This window comes from Haliotis rubra, unplaced genomic scaffold, assembly GCF_003918875.1.
Source record: "Haliotis rubra isolate DU_JTF1 unplaced genomic scaffold, ASM391887v1 Scf137, whole genome shotgun sequence".
Classification (NCBI taxonomy): domain Eukaryota; kingdom Metazoa; phylum Mollusca; class Gastropoda; order Lepetellida; family Haliotidae; genus Haliotis; species Haliotis rubra.
The window spans coordinates 277,892-292,517 of NW_025765303.1; the positions used below are offsets into that span (position 1 = coordinate 277,892).

Consider the following 14,626-nt stretch of genomic DNA (forward strand, 5'->3'; position numbering starts at 1 on the left):
CACATGGGTGTGAAATCCATTTCTGGTGTAGTGCTAAAAGCGGCGTAAAACGGTACTGACTCAGTCACTTTAACCCATATGAGGCCCATTTCTGGTGACCCCCGCTCTGATATTGCTGAAATATTGATAAAAGCGGCGTAAAACCGTAGTCACTCACTCAGTTTAAGTACCAAACGCTTTATTGTACCTTCAATAATTTCTTGCCAGATTCCATCGAAAAGAAAGAGACCCTGCTCAAGTGTTGTTGTTTTCCATATGTTGCTTAACCCGTACTATAATAATTCATAAGTCGAGTCTGGACCAAATAGTGACAAGACCTAATCGCCCTATCCGTCAGATCACCGCCAACAAGCGTAGATCCGGGTTTTATGTATGAGGAATCTAAACAAAAATGTTGATGAGGTCCTACACTGTAACTGAGGTTAAACAGTATGTCACTAAATGTCTGTTCATAAAACCAACTGTGTATACTCAGGCGATGTGTTTCCATTCGGTCCAGTTACCATGACAATTGTTGGAACCAGAATTAATTCGGTCTGCGTTCCAAACGAAGCATAAAGATGATGTGTTGCAGATCTGTGTACACCGAGTCAGCACTTACCACCATGTGCTAATTGACAGCTGTTTAGCAGAGAACAAATGTCCCTCTAAATCTTGTCTCTTCCTGGTGTTGCATGCCACTGTAACAGTGAGTGAGAGGTTTTAATACATGTACTTCAGTAATATCACGACGGGAATTCGGAAAATGTGTGTAATCGAAGCCGGGTTTTTGGCGTGACGAGCAAACGCCTTTACCACTTGGCTAGCCAGCCGCCCCCGTAATTCTAAAAAAACGGAAGTGGGGAAGCTGTAGGATTTGGAGGCATGACAAAAAGGTATTGCACATGATCCCCTGTCCCATATGTACCTTAGACGTGTGGTGTTGTTCAAGATGCCATATTTTAACGTCTTTTGGTCACACCGGGTCGTTTACTCAGGGACAGACTTGGTAGAATGATCCCCTGTCCCATATGTTTAGTAATATCACACAGGCAGACTTGGTAATTTAGTAATATCTCCAGGCGGCCGTGAAGTTGCAAGCTTATTGCTGACTGCGGCGTCTAACAACATTTACTCACTCATTCCAACCCACTGTTTTTATTGGTTATTGTTTAACGCCACAGTCATATTCCAGCTGCATGAGGACGGTTTCCAGATAATGGAGCCTAGACCAGATAATCAAGTGATTAACGTCATGAGCATCAACCTACGCATTTGGGATACGAAGACAAGTGTCAACGAGGACAGCGAGCCTGACCACCCGATTGAGTGAGTCACATCATACGCTAAGGTTGCTGAAGATCAGTTCTAACGGGGATCTTCGCTGGTAATGCTATGTGTATGTAAATGATTGCAGGTATATGAACGTACTCTACCTCCACATAGCTGCACCTACATGTTTTACCTATCTGTCATCTCTGATAACGCCCACAGTCCACTAACCTTGTCTCTGCAGTCATACTAAATAACTCGACACGTGTTGGTGAGAGATAAAGGTCGCCGAACAAGCACATGATGTAGACGCTGTTGCTGACCTCAATCAACGAAACTGTATCATACAACAGGTGGTTGCCGTTGTCATCGTTTTATCAACGTTTCACGCACATAACGAGCCATTACTTTTGTACCCGAAAAAGACGAATTTGTATGGCTTCAGGGTGTATTTTAACTGGGTTAAACACATCTAAAAATATTTCATCAGAGCGAATAGTATGATAGCTAAACATAACCTATATTACAATCAAAAGGCGCAGTGTGCTCAACGTCGCTTGGTATTTATAAGGAACGTCGGTATGTTGCAATCTCATCCATGATGGTGCATATTTTAATCCTCAGTTCGGTTTCATCAACACATACGTCTGTTTGAGTGAAGCTTAACTAACAATAACAAATCCTAAAAGAACAATGGTCCTGAATAAAAGACAAGGGTCAGGTTTACTTTCAGGTGTTATCACTACAACTCCACACAGTAAATCTAAAGTAAACACACACCTCAGTTCTGGTTGTCAGCATTTTGTGGAACAGAGCTAAGGCCAGAAATGTTTCCCAAAAAGCATGACTGCAATAGAAGAACCACCGTAACTAACCTCTTGACAATAAATGAATAAAACTACACCTGTAATGGCCAGTGGCGGATCCATTGAAAATGACTTAAGATCACATTGAAGATTTTTTTTTTTTGCGTTGGTGGAGCCAATGGGGGGTTCAGGGGGGTTCAAACCCCCTGAACCCCCTCATTTCTAAATTCCTGGCTCGACCCATGATGGCTATGTTACATAAATAGGGGTCAATGAAAAGAATATTTCAGAAGTTGAGAAGAATGTCAAACATTATCTTTTCAGCTTTAATAGTGTCCATGAATGTATTGTTTGATATGTAAATACATTCTGTTGTATACAGATGGGGGAAAATAGACTGTTAAAAAAAGCCTCCTCTTCGCTCATACATATAAAATGGTTGTTCCCAAACATTTCGAGTGTGTGTGTGTGTGTGAAAGCGTAAGAGAGAAGTAATGATTTCCCTCTTCTTTCTCCTTCCTGTATGACTATACAGGAGCAGATCCTTGATTTTGGATGAGGGGTGCACATAAATCATGAAGACCAAAGGTTAGGGAGAAATGCTCCACTGAGTTTTTAATTTCGTGTGTGTGTGCGTGCGTGCGCACATCCATCCCTCTGGATCCGCCCCTGACTATACATCATGCTGTTTTCTTCACAACTTGCTGACAATTGTACATGCTCAATTATTCAGGTAAAATGTGTTCCTTGTTTTGAATTACCATCACTATCTCCCGATATCAATTCTAGCTCAACAATGTGTTCTCTGGTCTGAGCAACATTTGTTAAAATATGTCAGGATCGTTCTATTCCAAACAAGCCCAAATGATCACAATAAACTGGTGGAATAACACATGATTAACCCAGGATTCTCAACTTTCAGTAAGTATGCCCAATTTTGTCCGATCATGTTATGACCACAATGAGTATTATAGATGGTTATAATGCATGACCAAGGCCAACAATCTGAGCAGTAACACCATCTATTATGTTATAGTGTGGGAGAAATTATGTTCTGAGACCTGAGATCATCTTGTGCAAGTCAATCATGGATGATGGTTTGTCACTGCAGCCCAACAGTGTGGATATCTGCTCATTCTATAAACCATCAGGGGCACTGGGGTAGCTTAATGGTTAAAGTGTTATCTTGTCACGCCAAAGACCCGGGTTCGATTCCCCACATGGGTACAATGTATGAAGCCCATTTCTGATGTCCCCGCCGTGATATTGCTGGAATATTGCCAAAAGCGGCACAAAACCATACTCACTCACTCACTATTAACCAATGGGAATATTTTGTTTTGTGAAAAGAAATTTTACTCTGGTACAAACTAACCTCTACACAATCTCTAGACTCAATCAAAACTGGTATTTTGGCTCAACAAAGGTATCAACTAATCATCACTACAAGCTCTAGACACAGTAACAAATAATAGCATTTGAACAAGTTTATTTCAAGCTAAAACCATTATAATGGTTTACAAGCAAATTGTCATGTTCCCATTATACAAATGCCTCGAATCATAACACAAACATCACTCTTTTTTTCTACAACATATTCACAAACACCTTTAATAAACTTAAATAAACTGTCCTAATAACTGAGTCCCAAACCCTAGAACATACATAGAACTATGTACACAATTAAGACAATAAAATGACTCATGAACAATATAATACAATAAAAGCTACAGTTGTGATAAAATGTGTAACATCAACACAAAGTTAAGGGACAAATTAATGCTTAATTTAACTGTTCTGTCTTACTTTGTACACACAGCTAATATCAGTGTTGGGCTCCGACAACATCACTGCAGGGGACAGCTTTGAAGAGATCTGATGAATGTTTAATTTTATGATTGATGAGCTTGAGATTTTTCTTTCTTAATTTATGGTATCACGTTGAGCAGACTGATGAGTTTATCATAATTCAAAAGTCATACATTCACCAGTTTGAGACAAGCTATCATCATGACTCATTTCCACGAATACTTACAGAAAAGACAACACTACTGCCTGTGCCATGTTTGGGGGAATTTATTTGAAAATGAAGAATTTGAGACTAGCTAAAGACTATTTTTTAATAAATATAACCAAATGAAACACAAAGTTTAAATATGTGTCTAAAATAAACAAAAAATCCAATTCACCAGTTACATACTGGCCACATTTTTCTTGAAAAGGGAAATATTAGAGACAAAAACGGCAGAGTGCTGTGACTGGAAATAGAACACGAGCGGCTTGAAATGTTCCAATGGTACAACTTGCACACTGACATTTGCTGTGATATTGGAGAGCTGAGAAATATTTACAAAAGTATAGAGAACTAGAATCCCTATGCTCCATAGACGCTTTCATCACTGTAGGCAATGTACAAGAAAAAGTCCTCCTCGTGGTGTTCCTGCAAACAGAAATTTATGTCATAAATATAAATAGATGATCTATTATTCAATAAGTATACAAGACTGATTGAAATTTTGCTAGACTTAAGCTTTGGACTTGTGGCTACAGCTGCCAACTGCAAATATCATCAGATCATCCAAGCACAAGCTATGTGGTGGCGGTCTGTAATCAAATCTGGACCAGAGAATCCAGTGATCAACAGCATGACCATCGATCTACACAATGGGGATATGATAACATGCCTGACTACCCGATCCCTTTAGTCGCCTCTTACAAGCATGGGTTACTGAAGATTAATTCTAACCCGAATTTTCACAGGTAGAAATGAAAGCCAAGATTAATTTCAAAAACACATGAAAATCTTTAAATTCATCTTTTTTCGTGATTCTGGTGGCCACACTGAACAATCACCAAGATCAAAGCAGGATCAAATTATCCATAATACTATACAAACTGTATTCATTTAGCTTAACAATGCTTCTAATATAAATCAAGTATGGCTTCCAGGGCTCCAGATAACTTTTGGGGGTGCGAGTGTACTTACACATCATATTGCAAGTGGAGGTGTACTGAGAATTTTGAAGGAGTACTGACAATGTTTTTGTGCGAGTGAGTTGGTGATGTGGTTTGTCTGGACGATTCATCGATCACTATTTCCAACCATGTATTTGTATTTAAAGACGCGTGAGAAATAACTGAGCGACCGTGTGATGTGCGCAAATGTCAGCTCTGACTGGATATAAATAGGAACAGTGTAGTTTTTAGCCAATCGAAAAATAGTGACGCATATCGTTGCATGGCAACGCAAGGGATTCCTACTGTCGGGATTTCCTCATGTGTCAAATCGTGTTTCGCAAAAGAAACTTATTATCCGAAATAGATTTCCATTTGCACGATACGCACGGAAATTAAATGTTAGACGTACAAAGGTATTTATGTCCGTACACGATACGCTTGAAATCTTATATTATGTCGTACTTAATTGATTTTGAGGCGTACATTACGCCTGTATGCGCCTTATCTGTAGCCCTGGCTTCTGAGGTGGCAATTGGCATAAACAGAATAGTCTGACAGTCTTTGTAGTTTCAGTTATATACCTGCAATTGTTTCAGATTTGGAGAGTTGTTCCAACAACAAATGACAAATTGGCCTAATGTGTCAGGGCCTTCCAGGCCATCTTAACTAAAATTGTTCGTAGGTTTGTACATATACTGGACAAAAATAGTTAGGGATATATGCAAATTTTTAAATTATGAATAATGATCTATTTATTCATTGTCACACTGATCAAATATCAATCATAAAAATACCAATATACCCAACTTATATTGTCCAGTATATTTGGGTTTTTTGTACATTGTGGTCATGGTGCCATTACCTGGTATAGAGCTCCCATGGTTGCACTGGTTGGGGGAATCACATTGTTCACAAAGAAGAAGAGGGCATCTTCAGGGCGGAGATGGATACGTTTACGGATGAGGAAGTAGAACTGTCCAACTGTTAAATCTGATGGCACCAGATATTTCTTTTTGTCCAGATCACCTACTCTGGCTTTGGGGGCTTTCTCAACAATGACCTGTGCAAGAAAACATATCGGTTCTGATATTTTGTTACCATGCTTAACTAAACTGACAGCAAACCAACGCATTATCTCATGGCATAAATATGCAAACAAAAGAGGTCCAACTGGAGTAAATCTGTTGTGACAGCATAAAAATTACAGCAATATAATTTGATCAAAATATATCCAAGATATTGGGTAACGGTATTCCCATCTTTGCTTCAAACAATGGTGATTAGAAGCGATCAACCAAGCACTTCACATACATTTTTGTCAAAATTGACTATAACTGCTGAATGAAATTTTGAAATAATATGAACAAAATTGACAGAACGCATTTGTGATATCCTGCTTCATGATTTCAATTCTAATTTCAGTCTAAGGTGGCAGTCATTCTCTAGTTTAACAAGTGATGAACTATGGACAACAAAAAAATGATACATATGCACCTTTATATAAACCTTTTACTATATTTGTTTCATTAACAAATCAGGGGGATCACATGACGACATGATACCTGCCAGGGCTCGACTTAGTGCTTTGTTACTTGCACTGGTGCAACCCAATATTACAAAGTGCAACTAGTTATTAGTATAACTTGCACCAGGTGCAAGTCAGTTTTTGAGATATAAATCAACAATAAATATAACATTATAAGCATAATAATGTCAACTCATTTTTCTTCTAAGGGACCGTTCATAATTTATGGCTAGGGTGGTGATGATGATTTTAAGGGGGGGGGGTCCACCCATTTTGTTCTTGGGAGCTATGGGGGTCAGCAATTTTGTACATTAAATTATGTTTAAAATTATGCTTAGAAATTATGGGGGGAAGGGGGTCATTGATTTTGTACATGACATGCAGGGAGGATCACTTATTTTGTACATAAATTTTAGGGGGGTCATTCACATTGTACATGCTTCTCCATAAAAAGAATCATCATCCCCCTAGCCATAAATTATGAACGGTCCCTAAACTTTGAATATCTAGGACACCGAAACATTGCTATTTATAGACCCCTCTCGGCTATGACAGCTCTTGTAAACAGGGATCAGCTGTGTGGCCGTGTTGCTATGGTTTCATGGGTGCTATATCACCGGAAATATGTTTATGTGCACTGAAACCTCTCACATCATTTTAAGTGAGTGAGTGAGTTGGGTTTTACACCGATATTAGCAATATTCCAGCAATATCACGGCGGAGGACACCAGAAATAAGCACAACTAAGCAAAAATAAATCAGTCTTGCCATTGGAAAACACAGAATGCAGGAAAATCACATTGACACCATGAAATTTTTTTTCAAGTTAGCATAATGGATAGCAAAAAATGAAAATAAAACATTTATAGATTTCCCCCAAATGCTTGAATTTTTAGAAATGCTCAATTAAATCAGACCAGACATATACAAATGACAAGAAAGCATGAGAATTTATTGGCCTAATCAATGAATCTTTTCTTAGGAAAATGCAATAAAGGCAGTGCAATTGGAATTTGGCTGGTGCAACTAGGCTTTTATCTTTGGTTGCACCTGGTGCAAGTAGGTCAACATCTCTTAAATCAAGCCTGTCTGCATGTCACATTCACCACCATCCAGACAAGGTCCATCATCATTGCATGGAAAAACACCAAACTGTTTCCTGTATCCATGACTACAGAATAAACACACAGAGTATGGTCTTATAAGAGTGTCAATTATCACATCATTCATGTTCATGGCATTGCCTGCAATCTCAATACTATCATAAGACAACTATCTTCTAAAGAATTTAGAAAACACCGCTGACAAATAACATAAACATTTACAAATATATACAAGTGACTTCCCATGTCATAAGCCTTGAAAATGTAGAGAACGAAACCTGTCAGCCAAATACTGTGTGCCACTGGACACATTAGTATCAAGTTCAGACATGTTTACCTGCCAAACAATACACAAGTATTACATCAAGAAACTATTCTGCATTTATCAACAATACATTCAGAGGACAAGAAAATGTTCATCCATATCATTTGTAGAATCAGAGGCACTCAACAAAAAAAGGATTTCCATACATTTCCACCTTGTTTACATTAAATTCAACATATTTATGTCATCAGTAATGTGATATTGGTGCAGTATTTTTACTGGTTAATTGATCGGTACAGGCATGCATATTTGAATGTCAAGGTCATCTATGGTCGACAAGTGGGTAAGATTGCCGATGATTTTGGAGAAAATGCCTACTTTTCGTCGAGGAAATGATATGTTGATGTTGCAATAAGTTTTTAGACCAGTGGAATAGGGCATTCACAAATTCCTTACTATGATTCACTGTCACATGCTCCTATCCCATCTCATTCAGTCTAGCATACGCCTTCCAACAATTAGTGTTGGGAATTGGTTAAAAATCTTATAATTGATGACTGGTTCATTACAACTGATCAATCATCGAAAATAGTTGGTTAGCGTTATTTATCAAATTGTCCTGGTTATGTTTGTTAATGTACACAAAATAAAGAAAAAAACGTAGTTCTTTCGGTTGTTTTGGCAAATATCATGTCTTTAAGGATGACTAATATATTAGGAACATAAATTTCCTGGAGTCTTCAAGATAAATTTTAATCATGACTTGGAACGAGCTTGTAGTGCTTATGAAACGCAACAAACAAAACCAACCTTGTGATAAATATTGTCAATGCAAACAAGTGTTCCAAAATTGTTTGTGTTCGATTATGACAAAAGTGATCGATTGCTTAGTCGTTTAGTCATTACGACCAATCTTCGATTATTTCAATCAATTGGACCACCACTACCAACAATCAGAATGAATTATCGATCCCTGTTGCACCCACTTTCTTAACACACTCAAAAGGGTATCCGCATCACCATGATCACGCTGCCAAAAACATCCTGTTACTTTCTTTCTCGATACCCCCAAACAACATCCACTCGCCTTCCTCTGTGAAACTTGCGCTTCCCAAACTTACTCTCATCAATCTCCACTTCAATCCCTGGCCCACCTGCAACTGCACTTTCACAAAATTCTCTCTCACTTGATAAACCCAATAAAACGTCAATTTCATAATTTCACTAACGGACAAATGAGACTTAAAAAACCAACACCTTGCTACAATTTTATAATAGCATTTTTTATTTGAGCAACGCCACACATAACCCTCACTCCAATTCGAATCCTTTTGGTTTCCCATACTCCCACTGTCACACTTTACACACTTCCCACTGTTATTTCCAATCAAACCAAACACTTCCAACCAATCCATCAACTTTCTCTCATCTCTACACAACTCATACAAATCGTCATACACTATTCTCCTCACAGCCATAGCTAAGCAAGTCAAATAAACAAGATTGAAATCAAGCGACAAGCAAAATACAACTCACCGACCGTGCGCGTTAAAGTTGTGGCAGTCGTAGTAACCCACTACCTTATTTGGAACATTCAACACGTGCATCCACAATTGACCAATTAGAGAAAAGGTATGTCATCGGGATTTCTCCTTGATTACTAACGATTGGATTGATGTTTTGGAGTATTACTAAAATTCGTGTTTAAAACTATCATCTTTCAGACGAAGTTTTAAATTAAACTTTTGCCAGTAAACACGAAAATGACCTCTAATTTCATCTAAAATGTCTCCTTACGGAGATCAGCCCGCTCTCGCGTACTTCTCTATATATAAGACGCGCTGCATGCGTCACTTACTGCCAAAGGCAGAAACATGCGTTCAGCGCAAAGTGCGAGCTATATACAATACATTTCTACTTCCGGGTGCAGGGACCCGTAAAGTGCAGGTGTCCCTTTCATTGTATAGGAGTTCAAAGATTTTGTAGAGAACAATATGTTGTTGCACTGGCATGCATAAATCCCTTTGTACATGGGGTGGGTAGAAGGTAATCTTTACAACTTGTCACAAACAATTCCTCTATTCATTTTTTCTGAATGAGATTTGAATCTACAAAACATATCTATAAATTATATACACTATAATACCCAAGTATTGTAAATGCAAACATCTTGCTCCCATTTAGCCTACATGGTGAAAACATGGCAACCCCAACTGAACAAACATTATGTATTTTGCAGAACACCCAGAATGGCACAAACAAAGCAAAGAAATGTGCTACGGTTACCTTTCATGCTAGGTATACTGAGTATCAACGAATGCAATGTCAATGGGTCACAGAATCCATAAGACAGTTCACTGACATTTATGACGTAATCAGTGTTTGTTCACCAATCGTCATAAACTTTACATCGATTTAAGCATTCGGGTGGAAAAGGTTTGATGATTGTTTTGTTTTTGTTGAGGAAATGCTTTTAGAGACGTAAACTGACTTGTCTGATTGCTCCTTTCATTTTGAGCAGAAAAAGAAAACAAAAATGGCCGAATCGACTTTCATTATTGTATTGATTTGGCAGATCCCTCACCAAAGTGAAATGTATTCATCAAATAATGAAACTTTGGGTGAGATGAGGAAAATGACCGAGCGAAAACAAACAACGATAGACTGGTTACACCACAACACAGACTCCATTATTCTTGGTCAGCTGTTTGTTTTCGTATTTGGAAAGGGAAGTAGATCTTGCCCCTATTTTACGTCTCTGCTACTTACTGGGACACGGTCAGGATACTTCTTCCTGATTTTCTCCCCCTCGGCCCGCCTCTTCTCAAATGGATGCTCCTCTTTGTACTGCCACTTCATTGTGATCGTTGTAAATGTTGAAATACAACTGTTGTGATTATGCTTGTTTCCAACCTGACAAGATGGCGACTTTGCTGATGTAAACACAAAGCCTACTGCGCAGCGGCAAATAGGTCAGATATAAATGTATGCTTTTACGTACAAATCGATGATAAATTGCTCTCACATAAACAATATTGTCAATACTTGGTATGTATAAAGTCGTCTGGACCCGGAAAGAATATATCCCAGCTTTCCTGTAAGTTTTCAATGTTGTATTTATTCACTGTCACGAGGATTGTTACACAGTCACGTGACCTGGCGTAAAGGAAAACCCAATGACGTTTGATGTTATTTATAGCATCAAAACATATAACCACGTGCATATTGCACCAATCGCCTGCAATTCTGTCATGATAGATCGTACATACATACGTGTCCTTTGTCTACCGCGACATTCTAAGTACTTGGTAGAAAATAAATTATATTTTCTTGACGTGCCCAGGATAATGTTTGAAATAGCAAAGGACTGAAACTTATTTAGTCCCGTGAAGGTGACAGAGTCCGCGACATATGAATACCACAAAATAAACATACACACCCGCTCAAGAATCTAGGGATAGGCGACAAGGTCACGAAGGTTCAAACTTCCTTCCCCTGTTGTTAGTGACTGTTACGTTAAAACACAGTATCATCCCAAATAGTAACGTCTTAGATACCTGTAAAACGTGTATTTGTAAGATCGAAAGCGTTCGTATTTCAAAATATATTCAACCTTTCCAGCTGACGATTTGTTAATTAAGATGGGTTCAAACAAAATTAATTATTGTAAATACAGATTTCAAACAGCATTGATTTAACCGAAATTTACTCACTATTAACTATATATCTGCACATGATATCATTGACTCAGTAAGCAGTTTATGACGTGATTCAATATTGTGTAATCCCCGATCATCAACACACGTGTATTTTACTTACTCTGTCAACAACCATTGTTTACGCCTTTGACAGGAGCACGTGAATAGCTGTAATGACGCCACAAACAGTTACGTCAAAGCTTACAATATTTATCACTATGTTGCCAGTGTTGCGGGTCAGGACAACCATTGTTCGGAGTTAAACACTTCTCCACACAAAGCATAACTCAGTGGCTAATCATTGTGTTTCAACTCCATTCAGTGTTATTCAACGCTTTCTTATTGGTTGCACTTTGAACTATTGACATGTGTCATTGTATGTGAAATGGTAACTATTAGCAGAATGACAGAAATAAAATTTTACAACTGTGGTTTTTTTGTGCAGGCAAATGCTTTTTTTTTCAACAGTCAGTAAAGTACAATTATTTGGGTTTTCAAAGATTTTTTTCAATCCCAAACAAGTCCCTCCCAAAAGAAGTGGTTGCTTCCTCAGCCGACATTTATGATGTGATTTCCCGAGTGAGGCCCAAGCCTCCGTCAACAGGGGTTGTCCGTGACTTGATTAAGCCTATATGTTTGCCACTACCAAACAGAATTTAATTTTAGATTTATCGAAATCAGATTTTACAGCTTTATGTTTCACATTTACTCCCGCCACGTGTACACAATTTCGTTTCATGTGTCAGTATGTGTTCGTTAGCAAAGATTTCACGTGATGAACTCTGAAATTGTCATTTATACTCTCAGTTGGAACTGTCACTCACACACATTTCGTTAAAACCACCATTACGTTTTTAAACGTTACAATTGCCCCACTCTCTTTTTTGTTAAGATAATCATTCTTGTTTGTTAAGACCACCACCACCACCACCCCGTTTTGTTAAGACTACCACCTCCTTTATAAGATCACCATCCCTTTTTGTTAAGACTACCACCTCCTTTATAAGATCACCATCCCTTTTTGTTAAGACTACCACCTCCTTTATAAGATCACCCCCTCTTTATTAGACTACTACCTCCTTTATAAGATCACCATCCCTTTTTAAGACTACTATCTCCTTTATAAGATCACAATCCCTTTTTAAGGCTACCAACTCTTTTATAAGATCACCATCCCTTTGTGTTAAGACTGCCACCTCCTTTATAAGATCACCATCCCTTTGTGTTAAGACTGCCACCTCCTTCATAAGATCACCATCCCGTTGTGTTAAGACCACCACCTCCTTTATAGGATCACCATCCCTTTGTGTTAAGACTGACACCTCCTTTATAAGATCACCATCCCTTTGTGTTAAGACTGACCACCTCCTTTATAAGATCACCATCCCTTTGTGTTAAGATCTCCGCCTCCTTTATAAGATCACCATCCCTTTTGTTAAGACTACCACCTCCTTTATAAAAACACCACGTTTTGATAAGATCACCACCCGTTTTGTTGAGACTGCCACCTCCTTCATAAGATCACCATCCCTTTGTGTTAAGACTCACTTTTATAAGATCACCATCCCTTTGTGTTAAGACTCCACCTCCTTTTTATAAGATCACCACCCCTTTTGTGTTAAGACTGCCACCTCATCTTTATAAGATCACCATCCCTGTTGACTGCAACCTCTTTTATAAGATCACCATCCCTGTTGTAGGTTATCATATGTTGGTACATTCATTCATATTTTTATTTAAACTGGCATGACACTCAACACTCAGTGTACTAATTTCCTATCGCCGACTGGACGTCAAAATGACTGTGTTTCTGCATGAGCTTGAAAGCTTGTACACATGATCTCAACAACTGCCTCATATTGCTCACATAATGAAACATGAAAATGAGAGCTATATTCATATCATCCATTTTATCCAATGCTCACAGACGCTCCTACCCGTGAAGACCCGGTTAGAACTGATCTTCAGTAACCCATGCCTGTCCTAAGAGGCGACTAACGGGATGGCGTGGTCGGCCTCGTGACTTGGTTAACACATGTCATCGTATCACAGTTACGTGGATCGATGCTAATGCTGCTGATAACTGGATTATCTGGTCCAGACTGGATTATTTACAGACCGCCGCCATATAGCTGGAATATTGCTGAGTGCGGCGTAAAACTAAACTCACTCACTCACAGACGCTCCGGTTAAAGAATCGTTTCTTATTTTAAGAGAGCAGATTTAGCATTTTCTTCTAATTTTATTGTGGCTTTGAACCTTTCTGAAACCAGAACATCGGCTTGGAACATCCCAAGAATATGCCTGGTTACTAAACTCTATATCCAGAATGTACAGATGGTATCCGCGTAGCGGTACTTTACTAATTGTTTCAAAACTGACAAAGTATCTATTGGTTGTATATAATTATCAAATATGTTCACAATCCGTTCATATCAATATTGTCAGTGGAAGTTTGTCTTTGTTTGGTTATTGTTTAACGCCGCACTCAGCAATAATCCAGCTACTATATGGCGGCGGTCTCTACATAATCGTGTCTGAACCAGACATTCCAGTTATCAACAGCATGAGCATCAATCTACGCAATTGGGATACGATGACATGTGTCAACCAAGTTAAGCAAGCCTCAGACCACCCGATCCAGTTAGTCGCCTCTTACCCAATGGATGTAAAATACTGACTACACAATATGTATGTATTTCTTTTCATGTCGACTCAGGGCCTAGATTTTGAGAAGCTCTCTTAGCGCCAAGATAGTCGTAAGTTAATGTTAATGTACGGCACTTACGACTATCTTAGCGCTAAGAGAGCTTCGAAAATCTAGGCCCAGGAGGAAATTCTACAATTAGGTCTAATGATCGTTCAGCAGACATGGTTATCACGATTCATTTCGTTTGTATGCGGAAGACAATAGTACCAATACCTTCTGGTTCTTTGACCATGCATGTTCAGATCGTAATACAAGATATTTGATGTTTCCAGTGCTTTGAAACGGTGCTTCTGTTACTAGTGGGGCGGTG

At 38.6% G+C, this 14,626-nt stretch overlaps 1 protein-coding gene across 1 annotated transcript; it reads right to left on the reverse strand.

The window, feature by feature from the left end:
- Positions 1–3,529: 3,529 nt before the first annotated feature.
- Positions 3,530–11,041, reverse strand: LOC124268185 (gamma-aminobutyric acid receptor-associated protein). Its single transcript, XM_046703206.1, has 3 exons — positions 10,678–11,041; positions 5,878–6,075; positions 3,530–4,497 (listed from the first exon to the last, which is right to left on the reverse strand). The coding sequence occupies exons 1-3, from the start codon at positions 10,765–10,767 to the stop codon at positions 4,432–4,434; spliced, it is 354 nt and encodes a 117-aa protein (XP_046559162.1). The 5' UTR covers positions 10,768–11,041; the 3' UTR covers positions 3,530–4,431.
- Positions 11,042–14,626: the final 3,585 nt, after the last annotated feature.

Coding starts and splice junctions, on each gene's coding strand:
- LOC124268185 (XM_046703206.1), bottom strand. CDS start 10,767: ATGAAGTGGCAGTACAAAGAGGAGCATCCATTTGAGAAGAGGCGGGCC. Junction 6,076..10,677: donor AGTATCCTGACCGTGTCCCA/GTAAGTAGCAGA, acceptor TTTCTTGCACAG/GTCATTGTTGAGAAAGCCCC. Junction 4,498..5,877: donor CCATGGGAGCTCTATACCAG/GTAATGGCACCA, acceptor TTCTGTTTGCAG/GAACACCACGAGGAGGACTT.